Source organism: Podarcis tiliguerta, assembly GCF_965153285.1.
Source record: "Podarcis tiliguerta genome assembly, chromosome: Z".
NCBI lineage: Eukaryota > Metazoa > Chordata > Lepidosauria > Squamata > Lacertidae > Podarcis > Podarcis tiliguerta.
Genome location: NC_139553.1, coordinates 2,144,595 through 2,164,220, shown reverse-complemented (window position 1 = coordinate 2,164,220; position 19,626 = coordinate 2,144,595). Strand labels below are relative to the sequence as shown.

Sequence of the window (19,626 nt, the reverse complement as noted above, 5' to 3'; positions counted from 1 at the left end):
GTGGCTAAAAGAGCTCCTTCTCGCGGAGGTTTGATCCGCTTGCCGCTCTTCTCGCTCCTCACCCCGCCCGCCTGCCCGGCGGCTCGTTGCTGTGGCAACCGCAGTTTGCCGGGGCCTGCGCTCCAAAAAGCCGGCCCGGGCCTACCTGAGCGCGGGTGGCCGGGCATGGAGTACACCGGCAGCTACTACCGAGGGGAGCGCGTCAACGGCAGGTCGGGAGGGAGGCAGGGCGGGCGAGGAAGCGGGGCGCAAGGTGGGGGCCTTCTCCCCACCCCCACTCGAGAAATGACTCCCGTGTTGGGGGGGGAACACTACGTGTGAAGGGTTTTTTTCGCGTGTCCATGCTAAAAAAAGTACTATATGCGAACGGTTTTTCCTGTGTGTTAAAAAAACCAACAACTACATTTGAACGGTTTCCCCGCCTGTGTTTGTTTTAAAAACAAGAAGTGAACGGGTTTTTCCCCTGTGTCCGTGTTAAAAACAACATGTGAGCGGACCACCTCCCCCATGACCGTCTTAAAAAAACCTGTCTGAACGGGTTCCCGTGTCTCTTAAGCAAAATACCTTACGTGAATGAGCCCCCCTCCTGTGCTAATCAAAATTTTACATACATGTAAACGGTTTCATCCTGTTTTTAAAATGCCATGTGTGAACGATATCCCGTATTAGTCATTCTCAGAGTAGACCCATTGATATCCATGCATTCCCATAGATAACTTTTCTGAGTATGACTAATACTAGTTTCACTCAAAAAATGGCAGTTATTTTAACGACATCAGTGGGTCTACTCTGAGTATGACTGAGTTAGATATCACCCAATATTATTTATTCTTCTGTGACAGTTGGTTTCAACTGCTCAGACTTCTTGCTGCTGCTTCTTTTATTTTTTATTTACTGTTTTATGATGATCTCCCCCCCACTTTTTTTTTAAAAAAAGCTGAAAATCACTCTGGATGTTTTGATAGAAAAGTGGTGCAGAATGAACAATCTTATTACCCCCCCCCCCTTAGGTGTGCATGTTGGGACTCCTAATCTAAACAGTCTGAACCCTTTGTTGGTTGTGTTAAATTGTATTCTCCCTGTGGACTTTTCTGCAGGTTGGAGGGCAAGGGCTCTTACACCCTCCCAACAGAAACGAAGTATGTAGGTGAAATGAAAGATGGGATGTTTCACGGCAAAGGTGTTTTGCACTTCCCTGGAGGAAGCAAATATGAAGGGACTTGGGAAAATGGAATATCTATAGAGGTATACAGCACATACATGTACATCTGAAGCACTCTTCCCTATCGTGGTGCCCCTCAGCCTCAGTCACCACCAGAGGAGCCAACTCCTAGGGGCCAAGGTCCCTTTGCCTCCCCCCCCCAAAAAAATGTTGGAGGCCTCCCCCAAATTGATGGGCATTTCCATTCAAACAGTATGCATGTGCCACATCATGTGATCAGTTATGTGGGACAGGGCTTACCTGCCCCCCCATATTTTATTCAATTTGGACCCCTGGCCACCACAGCTGGGGTTGATGGGTGCTGCTGGTCAAAACAACTTCATTGGTTCCTCAGACTGGGGAAGGCAACCCTGCCTTTCAACTGGGATCCATTTCAGAGGCCATACTGCAGCTGCTCCTCTCTTCAGAGGCTAGGCCAGCATCCATTTGCTGGTTTGTTTTAATTTGCTGTTTTATTATGTTATTTCAAGCTCCCATTTCTATTATTTTTATTGCCTTCCCCTCACCCTAAGGCCCAGGGGTAGGCACTAAAATAAATACTAAAAGCAATTTAAAACAACTTCTAATCAATCTGATCCGATCCGGGAGGTATACTCTAACATTCCTAGGTACCTGTATCAGCACCCCATTACCCTTGAGAGCAAAACAGAGTCTCCATGTTCTCTGGTGTGTTCATAGACCATCCGCTGTTTGTGGGCTTCCCAGTGGCATCTGGTTGATCACAGTGGGGAAGCAACATGCTCTGTTCTTTATCCAACAGAGCTGTCCTTAACCCCAAACTTTCCATTGCAGGGGAAATATACTTTTGCAGATGGACTGGAGTATGAAGACAACAAATGGCATTATTGTGATGGCTATGACAGAAGGTTTTATACAGAAATCTGCAGAGGCCTGAAGCCAGCAGGTACTGCCTTGTTTAAGCTTTTTGATGTAACAGACCAACTGCATTAATTGAGAGGGACTACTTTCTAAGAAGAAGCAGCCTCAATAAGTGGGCCTTGGGCCACTTCAGGCCCACCCCCCAACCTGCTGGGGTTGGCAGCAGCTAACCAAATAAATAGCTGCTGCTTCCTTCCTCTCCGTTGCTATTTGCTCCCATACCTGGTTCCACTGCCCATCTTGGCTGCTGTCACCTACTGCTGTGTTTTCATTGGCTATTGTGCCCTGATCCCACAGATCTGATGCCTAGGTGGGATGCAGAGGGTTTTTCTTCAGTATTAAAATGAATGCATAGCCTTTGCTCACAAGGCATGTACATGGGAGTCCCTTGAAGCTTTGGATCAAGATGATATCATATCCCCCAATATAATTATGATTATTTATTGGCTATTCTCCTTAAAGACCTGGATACTTTAAGTGACTTCTTCATATGCTGATATCAGCCTGTTTTCAATTTTAAGGCATTTCCCAGCTTACAAACCTGGATCCTCCTCGGGTCATCCCAGCAGGCTGCTATGACTGTGGTGACGGCTTCTATAACCCAAAAACCAGAGTGGTTGTTGATTACCACCACCGGTTTCTGAGGAATGCAGGTATGGCTTTGTCAATCAGATCAGCAATACAATATTTGTGTGCTTACTGTGTACTTCTAATGGTCTAGTTATTGAATCCTAAACCTTCACCATCAGATGCAATTTCAGTTACAAGGATTCAGGACTTGCAACAAAGATGTCAGCTATGGAAATGGGGGAGGGGGTGACCTTGGGAGCATGCAATATGTAATTTGGGGTTAAATTATTTCTTTCTTAGAAATTTAGAGGAAATTGCAAAATAGAATTCTGCCATTTTATGAACAGATCATGTGTGCAGGAATATCAGTAGAAGGCAAGGCTGGCCCAAAACATTTTGGCACCTGATGCAAACCCCCCCACCAGGGAAGAAGGGGTGAGTGAGGATCTGCATCAGGAACAAGGCGATCAGCCTTATCTGGCAGTTGAGATGGGAATCACAGGCTGTTGCAGGGCAGAAAGGGGCCTGCCCAGAGTCACGCTTGGCAGGTGCAAAGTCCAGGAGACCCCAGAGGGCAGCTCCCACCATTTCTTCCCTAGGGGTGGGAGGAGACCAACAGCGTCTCCTGTTCACTGGGCTGCTGCAGAGGCAGCATTGAAGACGGGTGTGCTGCTAAGGAGGTAGCAGATCCGGCCTGCAAGGAGTGTGTGGTAGCAGGTGATGTGTTCCTTGAAGGCCGGATCTGCTGCACCTATGGGTCCTGACACCCAAGGCAGTTGCCCCACCTTGCCTCGTGAGTGAGCTGGCCCTGGTGGAAGGCTCATACAAGAACAAGCCAAATTTGAGAAACTAATAATGAAATATAAAAGGCATATAAAAGCAAATATATATATATATCAGTTAAATTTGATACAGAGTAAAGAGCAGGTAAAGGAACATATGGTTTGTTGGACGTTTGAGCACATGGGTTTTATGACAGCCGGCTCTACATCTCTTCTTGTTAGACCAATGTGTCTTAGGTTGCACTGTACTTTACAGCTTCCTGCTGCTCCTCACACTTCTTTCTTGAACTTCAAGATAAGAGGTCAGGCTGGAACTACAAAGACATGGCGGCCATGTCTTCCTGTAGTCTAGTTGGTTAGGGAAGGGGAGGGAATTAGAAGTAAAAAATTATTGAAATTTTAGGATATGAAATTCCCCATCATCCTGTTCTGCTTTTATTAAATTATGTAAGAGGGCCACAACAGAAGGAATTTGTTTTGTATATGTTAACAGCATATACAGTAATTTATGCAAGTGAAGACAATCATCTATACCCCCAGTAATTGATTGGCATGAAAAAGTCTGGGAATATTCTCTTATGGCAAAATTGGCTTGTTATTTAAGGAGTAAGCAAGCACAAATACAATATTTATTTATGAAGAAACAGATAAGCTTCATTCAGTATTGCCAATCTAGAGGATACATCCCTAATACATTATTTTGTAAATCTCTTTGGGTTACCACTTATAAAGAAAACAACTAATAAGAGCAATAAATTAATAAATAATAAGTAATGTATGTTATAGTTTTTCAATCTCCTGTTCAATGTTATGGTTGAGTTTGAATTAATAATTTGGAGCGTGAGTAAAGGATTGTTTTTCTGATAAGGCTGAGGAGACGAATACTGTTAAATTTTCCAGATAAGGCATAATGGTACAGGGTAAAAAAAAAAAAGTTGTATGCAGTGTTAATATATTTAGGATTTCCTGCTATCTTTCAATTCCTTTTGAATTAGGGAACAAAACCAAGGTCTACAGTTTTAAAACACCCACACCCTTACACCCCCATAGTTTAACCATTCTGACATTTTGTCAAGCTGTAGTTTGCCACAAATCAAGAAACACTCATGGCAGGATTTTATTTTTTAACTTTTGCATCTTGCCCCCCACCAGTTGCTTAAAGGTAAAGGGACCCCTGATAATTAAGTCCAGTCGCGAACGACTCTGGGGTTGCGGCACTCATCTCGCTTTACAGGCTGAGGGAGCTGGCGTTTGTCCGCTTCCGCAGACAGTTTTTCTGGGTCATGTGGCCAGCATGACTAAGCTGCTTCTGGCACAACGGAACACCAAAACCAGAGCAGTGCACGGAAATGCCGTTTACCTTCCTGCTGTAGCGATACCTATTTATCTACTTGCACTTTGCCGTGCTTTCAAACTGCTAGGTTGGCAGGAGACCAGTTGCTTAGGAAACCGTATAAGGGGTCCCCATTATTTTCTCAACAGCCTCCCAGACGCTAGGCTTGTCTTAAAGGGTTTCCCTCAATTAGCTTCATGGCTAAGCAAAGGTTTGAGCCTGGGTCTCTACTCACTACACCACACGGCTGTTAGTGTAAGGTTACCAGACGTCCCCGTTTCCTGGGGGCAGTCCCCGGATTTACAAATCAGTCCCCATACAAAATCCTGTCATTCCTATTGAGGTTGAAAAGTGTCCCCGGATTCATTGAAAAAAATCTGGTAACCTTATCTTAGTGGCCTTTGCAGTGGGTGAGGCAGGGAGCAGGGAATAAGTGTGGAGTTTGTGGCGTAATCTCTACTTCCAGCTGCTAAGCACGAGCAGATCTAAATGGCTCCTGGTGGCACTAGCCCAAAATACTGGAATGCGGTGGCTCTGCTGATGCATATGATAAGCACACGCTTTCCAAAAACACAGGAACCTAGACAGATCAACCCAGGCGGGAACGCCTAGGAATTCCTTTTTTTTTTTTTAATCTCCGCTTTGAACTCTCCTTTGTTACACTTTATTACTATAAACTTACAACAGTATCAGCCCCCATTAAATGGCCCATTGTATATGTCCCGTTTTGCAAAGCAATTGTCTGCCGAGTGTCCAGGAGGGCCCCCAGGCTCTTTTTGCTTTGAGGACATGGGTGTGAAGATGGGATGCAGCTCAGGAGTCCATCCCTTCCTTTAAGGGCACCAACACAATTGAAAGAGCCAGAGCTTGCCTGACATCAGAGGAACTCCAGTAGCCCCAAGAGAAGTCGTTCAAGGCTCAAGGCCACAGAGGTGACAAAATAGGCGGGTAAATAGCCAGGCTGTGTGCGAAAGAAGCCAAGGAAGTGGTCGGGAGTGAGAGGGAACAGATCCAGGACTGCTTCTTTACAGGAAAGGCAGGAAAACCCCGTCAGGCTGCTGGCCAGGTCTTGGAAGCATCAAAAGCAGATGGCAGGAAACATTCAGAAACCTTTGGCAAAACCCTGGTGGGCTTGCTTAAATTATGCCGTTTTCCTAAAGAGATGGGCTCGAGATCACATCAGCTTTTTCTTAGCCTCATGCTTTCTTCCTCTTTCCTCTGCCAACTTGAGATCACAAACGTTGGGATAAGGAGACCCTGCAAAGGTGAGAAGTGAGATTCTAAAGAGGGGAAAACAAGTCCTGAATGGGTCTTCTCTGCTGCTCAGTACCATCATATATAGGTAGACAGATGGGTTTCATTATTTGCTATATTTTCGTTCTGCTTTTCAATCCATTATTGTCTCCCAAAGCAGGTCACATCACTAAAACAAAGGCAGGGAGAAGGGAAAGACAGGCCCTGCCATAAGGCTTAGAAACCAGAAAAACAAGGAAAGGCAAATGGAGAGGAGCAGGAAGCAGTTTCCCTATAGCTGCTTCTTTGGCTGATTGGCAAGGCCAGGCTTTGCTCCATTCCTTGATGTTTTTCCTGGGATGCAGCATGTGCAGCATCCCAGGTCCCTTTGCGAATGGCAGAAGCCAGAGTGTGATAGATACTTTGAGGTCACAGAGTGTTCACAAATGTTCTAACAGCTGGGGAAGAACGTTCAATATTTTGACTGCTGACCAAGCAATGCAGCTCAGCTCCTACGAGAGCCGGAGGAGGTTTGTTAGGTCAGGATGAAAAACAAAGTTGCAGAGGAATTCAGGAGAGAAGGATCTGGGTATTGGTATCAGGAAGGAGGGCAGAGTCAGAAAATTGAGAGGTTGTTTGCTTGCTGGTAGCAGGATGCAGCTAAGTGGCAATGCAGAACATTCTGGGATAGTGACCGAGGAAGCCTTGTGCTTGAGAAACGGGAGCCTGTGAAAGTGATAGGTGGAAGAATCAGAAGCTGAGGCAAAGAGGCTTTTTGGAGTGAAGAGTGTATGAGAATCTCAGAGCCTACATACCTGAAAGGCTGAAAGGAGTATGGGAAGCTGCCTCATACACGGTCAGACCACCAGTCCATCTATTGCTAACTGACTAGAAGCTGATTTCCAAGGTGCCCAGGAGGTCCCATTCCCAGCCCTACCCGAAGAGTAGCTGGGGGGCTGAACCTGGGGCCTTCTCCAGGCAAAGCTCTGCAGCTTAAATATGACCCTTCTTGTAAAAAGAGCACCTGCTGTTGCAGTGGCTCCAACCAAGGTCATTTATGAATGTCCTTCCATCATGCTACTTTCTCTCACCCTCCCATGTTAGTCCAGTTTGCACGTAACCCCAAACCGTACACCACAGGCCTTTCAGTCCCATGCATAGGCGGCACGAAGGCTGAGCCCTTGTTCCTGCCTTGCCTGCACTGGCACATGCCTCCCCTCCCTCCGGCGGCTCCTGAGAGCACACCTGTGCCTTTAGAAAGCAGAGCGTGCGAAGTGGCCCTTGAAACACAGGACAATTTAGTCATTTATATGCCAGTTGCCTTTTTTCTTCATTGCTGTTCCAAATTCAGAGGAGGTCCGACTCCTGCAAATGTGAACTCCTTTGACAGCTCTCCAGGAATGAAAAAAAGGAATGCATTAAAAAACAAAAAAATAAATATGGTTATTTAGACACTTTGCAAATGAAATACACTGGGTTTTTGATCAATCACCTCAAGTTCTTCACTGCTTATTTTTATTTGATTTTTTTTAAAAAAAATATATGCTATACTATAACTCTTACTTGCTTTTGTATATATAATCATTGTGAATTACAAGCCGTGTGAAAGATTTTAGCTCTGGGGCATTTGCCAGATGGTTGATTTTGCTTTTTTTTTCACATGACAAAAGACATAATGTTTGTGGCAGGCCCTGAGAAATTGTTGGTAATCAGTGTATTCTTCAAAGGAACGGGCGCCAGACCTGTTTGCAAGAATGTTCAGCTTTTGCAGAAATTAATTGTGAGCACTTTTAGTCTCTGCTCCTGAGCATGGAACAAAACCAAATTGTGCCAATTGTTTTGCTGGTTTTCCATCACATAGCTACGTGAGCAGAGGAGAGGTAGATGGGACGTGGGTTGTTCTTGTTTTTAACATGCTATAGTTTGCTGCCCATTTATTGATCATTTTTCTGCTTGGGCTGGGAATGTCAAAAATATTGCCATACAGTTCAATGCATAAACCTAATGCTTGGAAGCGCCACTTGGTGGTTTTGGGATGTGGGCAGCTGCTTTATTGCCCATTGCTGTGACCGGCAGTGGCTCTCTAGAGCCTCAGGCAGATAAAGGTCTCTCCCATTTCTTACTGCTGATCCTGTATTTATTTATTATTAGATTTATATCCCACCCTTTCTCCAAAGACTTCAAGGTGGCATAAACACCACACACTTCTAAGTACCCTCGCTATTTTATCCCCACAATAACCCTGTGAGGTAGCTTAGGCTGAGAGTGTGTGCCTGGCCAAGTGGGAATTCGAACCTAGTCCAGCACTCTAACCATTGTGTTACACTGGCTTTCATTGGAGATGCTGGAGATTGAACCTGGGACTACAGGTTTTGGACTACAGCTCCCAGCAGGCCCAGCCAGGTTGGGCATCTTGGACTACAAGTTTAAAGTCCAAAGCAGCTGAGGGGCACCAGTTTGGTGAAAGCTGCTGTTGAACACCCTGCATCCTGGGCCATAGTGCCCAGTCACTACATGAGAGATTAATGGCTGACCTTATAGCAATGACAAGAGCTTCAGACCTTCCACACAGAACTCCCTGCTCCAGCTGCCAGCATTTCTCCAAGGCTCAGCAGGGGTAACTTGAAACCCTTTAACCAGAAATGGAACCTTTTTTGTAATTTTTCTAAATGCAGAGCATTTTATATAAGAAACAAAGCAATATTTAAGATCACAGCCCATCTAAGCATGCTGATGAATCATCTCCTGAGTTTTAAAAAATGGCCATGGAGTTGTACCATATAAATATATGAATGCAAAAAATCTATCTACTCCTAGGATTTAAAGAAAGTTTCATTAGCAGGAAGAACTCCCTTTACTTTGTCTTGGCCCGTTGTCAGAGCTCACTGCTGAAGCAACAGTTCTCTCTAAGCTCCCGCCTTCCTGAACTGGGGGAACAGAAACCCCGTATCTGATCTCCTCTTGTCTTGCCTTAAAATACATCTTTGGGAGCTGTCTCTTGGCAACAGCCAGCAAGGGAAGGCTAGTCTCCATTGTGGGCTGAGCACCACTCCATTGCCCCAGAGGACCTTAGTGCTGCTAGTAGGCACAGACTGAAGGACAAGCTCCGTGATGAGGGCAGGCAATGCCACCTGAATAATCCTGGCACCAGCATATCAGTTCCTGATATCAGACTTAACAGTGATTTTTATTGTTAGAACCTTTTGTGAGGCACTTCTAAGAGATTCCTGGGGATAGAAAGTCAGATACAAGTATTCTAAATAAATAACAGCACCTGTAACTTTCTCTCCTGGCCATCTTTTCTACTCATCTCCTATGGCAATGTTGCTGAACTGACTCCCAACACATGTGGCCACTGAATATGCATTCAGGAGCTGATAGAAATTGTAATTCAGCAACATCTGGAAGGCCAGACGCTCCCCATCCCTGCCCTATGGGCTCATCTTCCTGGCAATACATATATTTGAGCCATTTTCAAAGCAGGCCTCCCTGGGGAGATGTGGAGGGGAGGAATTTAAGCATCTCCCCACCACACTTCCAGTGTGTATCATGGAGGTGATAGCCACCCACCATTTCCCAAAAAAAATCCATAGAGATCTCTTCGAAGCAGGCACCTTCTAGGTTAAGGGGTTCCGCAGAGGATGCTTTGTCTGAGAGCCCCCAAAATTCTGGTGCTGGTTTTATGTTTTAAATCACAAGAGTGGGGACCTGTGGGCTCCCAACCTGTTGTTGGACTCTCATCCACCCCAGTCAAGATGGCCAGTGCTCAGAATTCCACCCATTCTCTAGAACACCCATGTGCTGTTCATGAAGCAGAAACAGTGGCAAGCTTTACACACCTCCTGAAGACACATCTGTTTAAACAAGCATTCCCGGGCCTATAAAGTTCATCACATTGTTTATCAGTATTTAACTCAATGTTTTATTGATAGCTTCCTTTGTATTCCTTTGTACCTTTGGCTTTAAATGTTGTACATACATTCTTCTTTTAATTATCTTTCTGCGTTTCATGTAAACTGCTTAGGGAGTTTGCATATTAAGTGGTTTGTAAATGGTGATGATAATGTTGACGAAGATACTGGGCTGGGAACAACCTCAGCCTGACACCGTGGGGAGCAGCTGCCAATCACAGTTGACCAAGAGTCTGTCCTGGGCAAGATGGCAAGATCTGAATTCTCCCGGTTTCCGGACCTTAAAACAATTGCTGCTATGAAACCTGCAAAGGTTTAAGTTCCAATCCTCGGCTTGCCAAGAATAACAGGGAGTGTTTGGGTTTTAGCTCTCCCAGTGCAGATGCTGAGAAGATTGTGATGCATGCTGCTTTACAGCTTGTGGGCAACTGCGCCGTGTAACATTAACAAGTGTAAAAAATGTCATCCAGGCTGGGAATTTCCTTTTAATGGGCAATTTGGAATTGTATGAGTTAAATGGAAATGAGAGAGTAAAGCATTATGGGGTGAAGGTTAATTGAGTATTTTAAAGTTTCCGCTTGTCAGCCAAGTTGCAGTGGAGTATAGTGGGGGGGGGGGTTCCATGAGTAGGCATGGCACTGGGCTGGAGAAGTGTCTTCATGCTTCTCCAGTGTGAAGAAGTTTCACAGGACATTTCCCAAAATCACTATTTAAAAATGCACTATTTTGATTTTGCTTTTAAATGCTTTCTGGGACAGGGAAGTTCCTGGATTTTTACAGGTTCGTACAGATCGCATTTACCCCATTTCTCTTACAAAAGCAAGCCACAGATGGGGCCCCACCGTTTCTTAATAGTGCAAGGACCTATTTGGGCAGCCTAGGGAAGAGGTAGAGTTCTGCAGACTTCTTAATTAAGAAAAAACCCAAGTAGTGTTAAGGGGGAGGGGACATGATTGAGGTCTGTAAATTAATACGTGGGGCAGAGAAATGTATCTTTTCCATCCTTCCCCCTATAGCAGTATAGCTTAGGAAGTCACTCAGTTGAATTGATTGCCATTCAGTTCAGGAGAGACAGCCACAACAAAAGAACTTCTTCATAAAGTGCATCATTAACTTACAAACTTTACAGCCACAAGGTGTGGTAATGACCCCAAGCTTAAATGGTTTTGAAAGGGAATTTGACAGACTCATGGAGGTCTGACCACAGAATTTGGAAATGATGGCTAGATAAAACCCCCAGTTTCAGAGGCAGTGTACCACTCCAAATCAGCTCATGGACTCATAGAACTGGAAGGGAACCTGAGGGTTATCTAGTCCAATCCCCTGCAATGCAGAATCTCAACTGAAGCACCCATGACAGATAGCATCCAATCTCTGCTTAAAAACCTCCAAGGAAAAGAGAGTCCACCCCCTCCTGAGGGAGTCTGTTCCACTGTTGAACAGCTCTTAATCCATTTGTTTGGGTGTCACGCTCCAGAGTAAGAGAAAACAAACTTGCTCCATCTTACTTGACAACTCTTTAGGTATTTAAAGATGGCTACCTACCCTCAGTCTGCTCTTATTCAGGCTAAACATACCCAACTCCCTCCACCATTCCTCATAAGGCCTGAATTCCTTGATCAACTTGGTCACCCGCCTCTTCACGTGCTCCAGTTTGTCAATATCCTCTTTACATTGTGGTGCCCAGAACTGGACACAGGACTGCAGGTGTGGTCAGACTCTGACCAAGGCAGAATAGAGCAGCGCTATTACTTCCCTGGACAATATACAGTACTTCTGTTGATGTAGTCTAGAATAGCGTTAGCTTTCTTCTTCCTTTTTTCTGCATCACGTTGTGATCCTTTTCACATGTACTGATGACAAGCCAGCATTTGCAATCTTATATTTGTACAGCTAGTTCTAGATGCCTGTGCAGAATGTGGCAGTTGTCCCCGTTGAAATTCATTTTGTTAGCTTGTGCCCAGTTCTCCAGTCTGTTAAGTTCATATTGAATCCTAATTCTGTCTTCTGCGGCATTAGCTATCCCTCCCAGTACGATGTCACCTGCAAGTCGGATGAGCATCCCCTCAGTTCCTTCATCCAAGTCATTTATAAAGACACTGAGCAACAGCAGGCCCAGGACAGAACCCTGCAGCACCTGATTTGTCACTTTCTCCCAGGATGACTAGGAACCATTAGTGAGCACTATTTAGAGTCAGTCAGTCAATCATACAATCATGTCATAGATTTATATCATATATATTATTCAATCATATACCCTACAACCATAGCATATATAATAATATCATATCACAGATATTATCCTATAATGCAGTCATATATCATACTGTAAGGTAAAGGTACCCCTGACCGTTAGGTCCAGTTGCGGATGACTCTGGGGTTGCGCGCTCATCTCGCTCTATAGGCCAGGGGAGCCGGTGTTTGTCCACAGACAGCTTCCAGGTCATGTGGCTAGCAAGACTAAGCCGCTTCTGGCAAACCAGAGCAGCGCACGGAAACGCCATTTACCTTCCCTCCGGAGCGGTACCTATTTATCTACTTGCACTTTGACGTACTTTCAAACTGCTAGGTTAGCAGGATATCATACTGTACTGCAATATAACAGAATATCATACAATCATATCATATCATACATTCATATCGCACAGTCACATAATCATATCATACAAGCGATCATATACAATCATACCATATCATATCATATCATATCATGGTTCAATTATACATTTTCATTCCTAGCTTGTGAACTTCCTGGAGGATCTGGTTGGTGACTGTGGAAAGCAAGATGCTGGACTAGATGAACCTTTGGTCCTGCCTAGGAGGGCTCTTCTTATGCACGTGAGAACTGTTTCAGAGCAAGTTCTCTGCTGCAAAGATCGCCCTAGCATGGGGCCTTCTTTTTATCCCCAAGGTTAGCCTGAGCTCCTCTGGGGGCCAGAGGTCCAGGCCCAAGGGTGGAAAAGTACTGCAGGCAGCAAGCGACCAAGGTAAAAATTGAGTTTTGGATTGGCAAGGAAGTTGGAGACTGGTACCATGGTCTGTGGTGTAGGAGAGAGAATACAAGGAGATATGAACCTACCTTATTTCAAGTCAGGCCATTGATCCATCTGGCTCAGTATTGTCAATGATGAGTGGCGGCAGCTCTCCAGGGTATTAGGCAGGGGACATTTCTGCCCTACTTGCAAAATTGTGCTTTGACCATGGCTTGATTTTGGGAAACAAAACTGACCCAGAGAGAAGCTGGTGCTTGGATGCACCTTCCAGTGATTCTGGGCAGATCTTCACCTGGCCTGCTGACACCTGTCATACTTTCTGGGCTAGTGTAGAATGCCTTGGAACATCCACCATTGCTTTATCTTTTTATTGCTAAGTGTTCCTGGGTGGCCCATTTCTCCTTTCTACAGAGAGCAACTTTCTTTTGTTGCTTCACGCGCTGAAGTCCTTCCCTGCCCCCCACCCATCCCCATCTAAGGGATTTCTACTTCACCATGAACTGGGGCCACCAAAAGGGGGACAATGGAGAAAGAAAGAACTTTTAAAAGATGAAACGAGCAAGCGTGGATTTGATTCTCACCCACAATGTGGAGAGCTGCCTAATTGCGCCGGGGTGATAATTTCCAGTTGATTAAAGAGTATTTGTATTCTTTCTCTCCCCACCCCGACTCCCTACCACCACATTAAAAAAAAACCAAAAAAAAAACAAACAAACAAACCCCAGAGGAAATCACATATGAAGGTGAAGATGTGCTTTGGTGTTCGCATTAATATAACCCAACAATTGCCTTTGCAAAAAGAAAAAAAAAGTAATTACAACTTGCTGTCTGGGGAGCACTAATCAAACTCCAGGCTTTAATTCTGCTTTAAATATGGATGAAACACAACTCTCCATGCTCACCCTGGTGTTGTGGGGTTATGGAAGCCGCCGGGGATGGCACGAGGGGATCTGCGTGGTTAACAAGCAGCTGCTGCCAAGCCAGATCGGCATCTGTGATTTAAATTGTTAGCTGCACAGTCAGGTAAAGTGTAAAAAGGGTGGTCGAGAGGCTGTTAAGTCCCTGGCCGCCAATTACGAACAATCAAGGAGGAGCCTGAACATTCGCTTAGTACAATAAACCCAGTTTGTCTTGTTTCAGGGGTGACTGCTGAAGAGGCTGCAGCTGCACTGATTCAAATACCCAGCAACTACAGTGATTATCAGGCAGCCTCCTCCTTTTAGGGTGGCAGAAGTAGTATGCTCAGCCCATCTCTTTTAACTCTTTAGTTTCCAACAGGTTTGAGCCTCTTCTCATGCTGCCAGGGCCCTGCAGACCTGTGGTATCATGGTCCCAAGTCATTCAGCACAGATTTGGTCATGGATTCTCTTCCAAATACATGGGCATTGGAACTTAAAGGTGCATGTGATAATAACTTTCTGACAGTGGGAGCTGTTCGACAGTGGAACAGACTCCCCTGGAAGGTCTTGGACTCTCCTTCCTTGGAGGTTTTTAAGCAGAGGTTGGCTGGCCATCTGTCATGGATGGTTTAGTTGAGATTCCTGTCTTGCAAGGGGGTTGGACTAGATGAGCCTCAGGGTCTCTTCCAACTCTACAATTCTGTGATTCTAAGAAGAGACCCCCAAAGGCCCATTTGGTCCAGCATTCTGTTTTGCACAGTGGCTAGTCAGGTGCCTGCAGGAGGACAAAGGCACAAGCCCTACCTCGTTGACTTCCTCAGCTGGTATTCTAACTGGTACTGAACATGGACATTTTTTATAGATCCTCACCACAACTCTTGGATTGAGAGAGGCCAGACTTATCCTACCACAAGAACAGAGGAGCTTGGAAAATGCCTTGTGTTCCATCATTTTGGCTAGTCAATAACTATTCCCATTCGTGGTGACTGAAACAGCTCCCCAGGCTTTAAATGTGACACATCTTTGCCTTCCAGGTTCTACCAAATCTGAAGCATGTCTCTGGTTTGCGATACCCCACATCTTACAGATAAACACCCGTGCACACAAGCTGTCTGGAAAGCAGTTGAAAGACAAGCTTAACCTCAGTTGTGATTTGCAGCCCTTGGGTGATTGAGTAACCCAGTGTTTCTCAACCTTGGTTCCCCAGCTGTTGCTGGACTGCAGCTCCTATCATCCCTGACCACGAGTCCTGCTAGCTAGGTCTTGAGCAGAGACTTTTCCCACTCAATCTCTTCTAACTGGGAGCATCAGGTCTTATGCCTGCAAATAACGCCTTCAAGCATGGAGGCCAGAGCAGGTACCTTACTTGAAAAGAAAGCAATGCTATGTTTCACCCAACTTAATAATTGAGCCATTTTGGAGGAAGCTGTATTATACTGAGTCCAACCATTCATTCATCTTAGCTCTGTATTGTCTACAGTGACTGGTATAGCATGAGACTCTTAATCTCAGGATCGTGGATGCGAGCCCCATGTTGGGCTAAAAGTTGCCTGCATTGCAGGAATTGGACTAGATAGCCCTTGTGGTTCCTTCCAACTCCACAATTCTGTGGTTCTATGACCGGCAATGGCTTGCCAGGATTTCGGATGGAGGTCTTTCCCAGTCCTACCTGGGGATGCCAGGGATTGAACTTGGGGCTTTTGCAGGCAAAGTGGGTGCTTTGTCACTGAGGTTTTGAAGGAGGGTGGTTCAGTGGATTGATTGTTAGCAGCACCCACAGAAGCCTGGCTTCAGATCCCTGGCTCGGCTGCAAAGCTCACGGGGTGACCTTGAGCCAGTCATTCACTCCCAGCCTGGCCTTCCTCACTGGGCTGTAGGAGAGAGAAGAAATGGAGAGGCCTCTGTATGCGTAGCCCTGAGCCTTCTGGCAGGAAGGGCAGGGATGCTGACGTGGCAAATAGTGCCGTAATTTAAGACGATTCGGCTTGCTGTGGTATGGGGTTTACTTAAACAAGGGGGTATGGAGCAAGGGTTTGGATAGGGAAATGTAATCTCCAATGCCAACTTTTAAAGGGTGCATTCTGCTGGGCAATTCTGCTGATTGAGCCTGCTAAAATGAATAGGGGCTGCAAGAGAGCACCATTATTTCCATTAATTTCAACCGAACTTGCGTTTAATAACTTTTTGCCCCAAAGGTGGTTAGGATGTCAGTGTTTGGCTTAGGCTGCAGTGCTACGCATGCTTATTTGAAAACAAATCCTGTTGAAATTGATGGAACAGAAAAAAACATTTTGAGCTGAAGCGTTAGCATTGCGTTTGGCTGCAGCTGCACACAAATATGAGAATAAGGTCTGCTTATAACTGGATGAAACAAGGAATGAGGTCACACATATTGTCTCTAGCATTCTTAGAGGAGGAGGGGAAGAAAAAAACCCTGATTTCAACAAGACCTAAGTGCCAGTAGATCTGGGATGGTGGTATAATTTTATGCTAACAGTAGGGCTTTAACCTTTAATGGGTTAAACAGATCAGTCAACTAACACTTTGGTCAGTGCGGTCATCCACACTTCTACTTGACTCAGTATTTGTGTACCATTTAATTCCTGCCCACCCCCCCACCCCCCCTGGTCCAAGAGCTTTTCTTGTTATTCTGCAACTGTTCCTTGCTAAAATCTGATCTTACCCGCTGAATTGAAGCTTGGTTAAGCAAAATCTCTTTTCAGGTTTTCCGTGCATCTAAGAAGATCTGAATCACCAGGTAAGATCTGATTTTCATAAGGCACAGCTACAAAATGGCAAGAAAAGCTCTCGAACTCAGAGGAATTAATCAGTACATAGTACTATCAAAATACGGGCCAAGCAAAAGTGTGGATGAGCCCAATTAATCTGTGTGTAGCAATCCCAATTGGTGTGTTGAAGACACTAGTTTCTTTTTTGAAACCTTTCCAATTTAAAATTCTTGAATGAAAAGAATTAAAATATTCCTTCTGACAATGTGTGGTAGATCTCAGTGATTTAATCCAGTCTTTGCCAACCTGGTGTCTTCCAGGTGTTTTGGACTACAACTCTCATCAGCCCCAGCCAACATGCCTGTATAATGCTGGGGCTGATGGGACTTGTAGTCCAAAACATCTGGGGGCACCAGGTTGGTGAAAGCCAATTTAATCAAATTATCTTGCACTTGCTTGAGGATGCCAAACAAAGGCACCTGTGTCAAAATTTTGGCACTCTGCAAAATGATTTAAATTAATGAATTGAGCAGTTTAAAAAGATTATATCAAATCGACAAACCTTGTAAATGTGAGCTATTTTTACATGCCACCCAAAATACTGGTTTTGTTTTTATTGTAACAAGAGTCACAAAGGTTTGGTGAAATTGTTTTCTTCTGTGTTTTTCCTTCCTGTACCTTCAGAAGTTTCAGGGACTGTTGTGGCTCTGATCTGTGCTCATTTTTATTGCTTACCAGCATCTAACATGAACTGTTCCCCCCATATGACAGGAATACAATGAACATCTTTGATTGGAACACCTTTTAAATGCACCTTTGTCCATTTGGCAAAAAGGGGCATCCAATAAGGCAAGGAGGGCAGTCTGAATTGACTCATTATTGATGCTTCTTTTGTTTCTCACCCCCCCCACCCCACCCCCTCAGATGATGATGAACATGACTGGATTGTTAAGACCTGTCGGAAAGGTTGGGACGAGATCATTGGTTTGAAGCCAAAGGAGTAAACCTCATTAAGGAAAACAGAGAAACAGACTTCCCGTTGAAGCCTTCTGCTTCCCTGCTCAAGGACTCTGCACCTATAATTTCTCCATTAGGGTAGTTTTTTGTTACCTTTGCTAACCAAATAAGATGTAAACCCCTCACTTCATCAGTGGCATTAAGAGGAAATTGTGCAAATAATCACCCTATATTTACTATAATATTCCCACAAGGTGTGCAACCTGGTAGGCTTTTTATAGTCTATATTGTGAGCACAAAAGAATTAACTCAAAAGGCTGCCTTGCCGTCTCTCAACACCATATTATATACCGGTTGCACACCCACCCACAAGCTACAGTGGATCTTTCCTCTGCACTTGGATATTAATTGGCTGTTGTAACGGCGAGCTCAGAAGCGACGGTTTTTAATAACTGGTTTGGCAAAGGGGGAGAATGAAACCCATTTGCCACGAGCATCGGTGTTCTCAACAAAGGTGATGGGGCGGGCTGCCTTTGGAATTCTAGGGCTGCAGAAGCATTTCTGAAATAAAAGAAAAATGGAATTGCACCGTTTCCTTTGATGTAAGTGCCAGCACTTCGACTTGCGTTAACTTTATTTATTACACAAATAAGACATTTACAAAGCACAACAGTAAAAGTAGGTAACAAAACAGACATTGGTTTTACAATTTAAAAAGTGCTTTACATCCCCCCCCCCAATTTTCCCTCTCTTCTTAAATAAATATTGATCTTGACTGCCTGCTCTTTAGAAGGGTATTTTTAGCCAAGACATGCACAATTGCAACATGCTACAAACAAAACAATCTGCTTCTTTTTCAAGAAAAACTTGGCTGAGTTTCTGCAGCTGGCATCACCTTCCGAGACCTCCCTTTTATCTGGTATCACTGGTGTCCGAAGCCCCTGTTGCCCAGTTTACACCACAGTCCTAGGCACTCCTTGTTCTGGAGTGTAAAGCTAATCAAAGCAAGAAAGAGAGAAAGAAGAAGGGAGGGAGGGAGGGGACTTAGCTCTGGCTTCTGAAGAAGCCATGTCAGGTTCAACCTGCATCAGTTATGCAAATCAAGCATAATTTGCCTGATTCATTCTGGTTTTGCCAAGGAGGGGGGCGGGGAGGGCTATGCATGAAAGTCTTGCCTTCCTTACTTCCTGGGAAGCATTCCTAATATGTGCCCTGCCTTCTAATGTTCTGCCAGATATCCACATTTCTAGCCTTAAGGGCTAGAAACCTTATATATCATTTTAAAAAAAACCAAAGCTGAGTTTCATGCCCAATACCAAGTTTTGTCTTTGTATGAAGTGCATCCAGCCCCACCTAGGCCACTGTCTGTTGTTGCAGCCTTGCGTTAAAATAGGATCGCTGGCCTATCTAGTGGGGACTTAACTCACTGACTCTGGGGTAGGCAAGAAAGTACGTGACATTTTAGCACCGATGCTTCAAATTCAAGTATTTCAAAAGACTTCCAATTAATTTTAGCCCAAAAGATTTGACAGAGGAGAGGCACAGTCAGGAACAGTTTTGTAAATACCTTACAAAAGTGTAGCTGCCCATAGTCCAAGATGCCAGAGGGCTTCCAGTGATCATGTCGAGTTCCATGGGAGCAGAGGGCTTGCCTGTTCAGTTCAGTGTGACAGTCAAACAAGTGGAGCAGCTGCAGCTTACATGGAGCTTCATCTGCAAGCATCAAAGCCACTGCATGTGTATCATAACTGTTGGGTCAGGGTGAACATTGGCTTTCTTGCCCTGTAAAACTGTTTCGACAACTACAGAGTCAGCAAACTGAATGCAAAGAGCGTCTTTGCTCAGATTTGTTTGTTTGGACCCGGCATAAGACTTTTCCCAACAACATCAGTCAGTGTAAACACATTGGCTAACGAGAATCAGTGGACTAAAATAATTAGGGGATGTGTTGCATTCTCAGGACAGTCGTTTATTTTCCATAGGCATCGTTTAACTAATTATGAATTGTTTCCAGTTTTTGCACGGCAGAGCCAAGAAGATTTCTCAAGTTTAAAAAGCTGGTCCTGGCTGCTTCCTGAGATTTGCAAGGAACACAGCCTAAGGCTTCCTGCAGAGATG

The 19,626-nt window shown here is 44.8% G+C and overlaps 1 protein-coding gene across 1 annotated transcript; it reads left to right on the top strand.

The window, feature by feature from the left end:
• Nucleotides 1-79: 79 nt before the first annotated feature.
• MORN5 (MORN repeat containing 5) lies at nt 80-18,101 on the top strand. Its single transcript, XM_083423213.1, has 5 exons — nt 80-212; nt 1,098-1,245; nt 2,015-2,126; nt 2,623-2,754; nt 17,476-18,101. Exons 1-5 carry the CDS (start codon nt 166-168, stop codon nt 17,553-17,555), a joined length of 519 nt encoding a protein of 172 aa, XP_083279339.1. The 5' UTR covers nt 80-165; the 3' UTR covers nt 17,556-18,101.
• The last annotated feature ends 1,525 nt before the right edge of the window (nt 18,102-19,626 follow it).

Coding starts and splice junctions, on each gene's coding strand:
- MORN5 (XM_083423213.1), top strand. CDS start 166: ATGGAGTACACCGGCAGCTACTACCGAGGGGAGCGCGTCAACGGCAG. Junction 1,246..2,014: donor AAAATGGAATATCTATAGAG/GTATACAGCACA, acceptor TTTCCATTGCAG/GGGAAATATACTTTTGCAGA. Junction 2,755..17,475: donor CCGGTTTCTGAGGAATGCAG/GTATGGCTTTGT, acceptor CCACCCCCTCAG/ATGATGATGAACATGACTGG.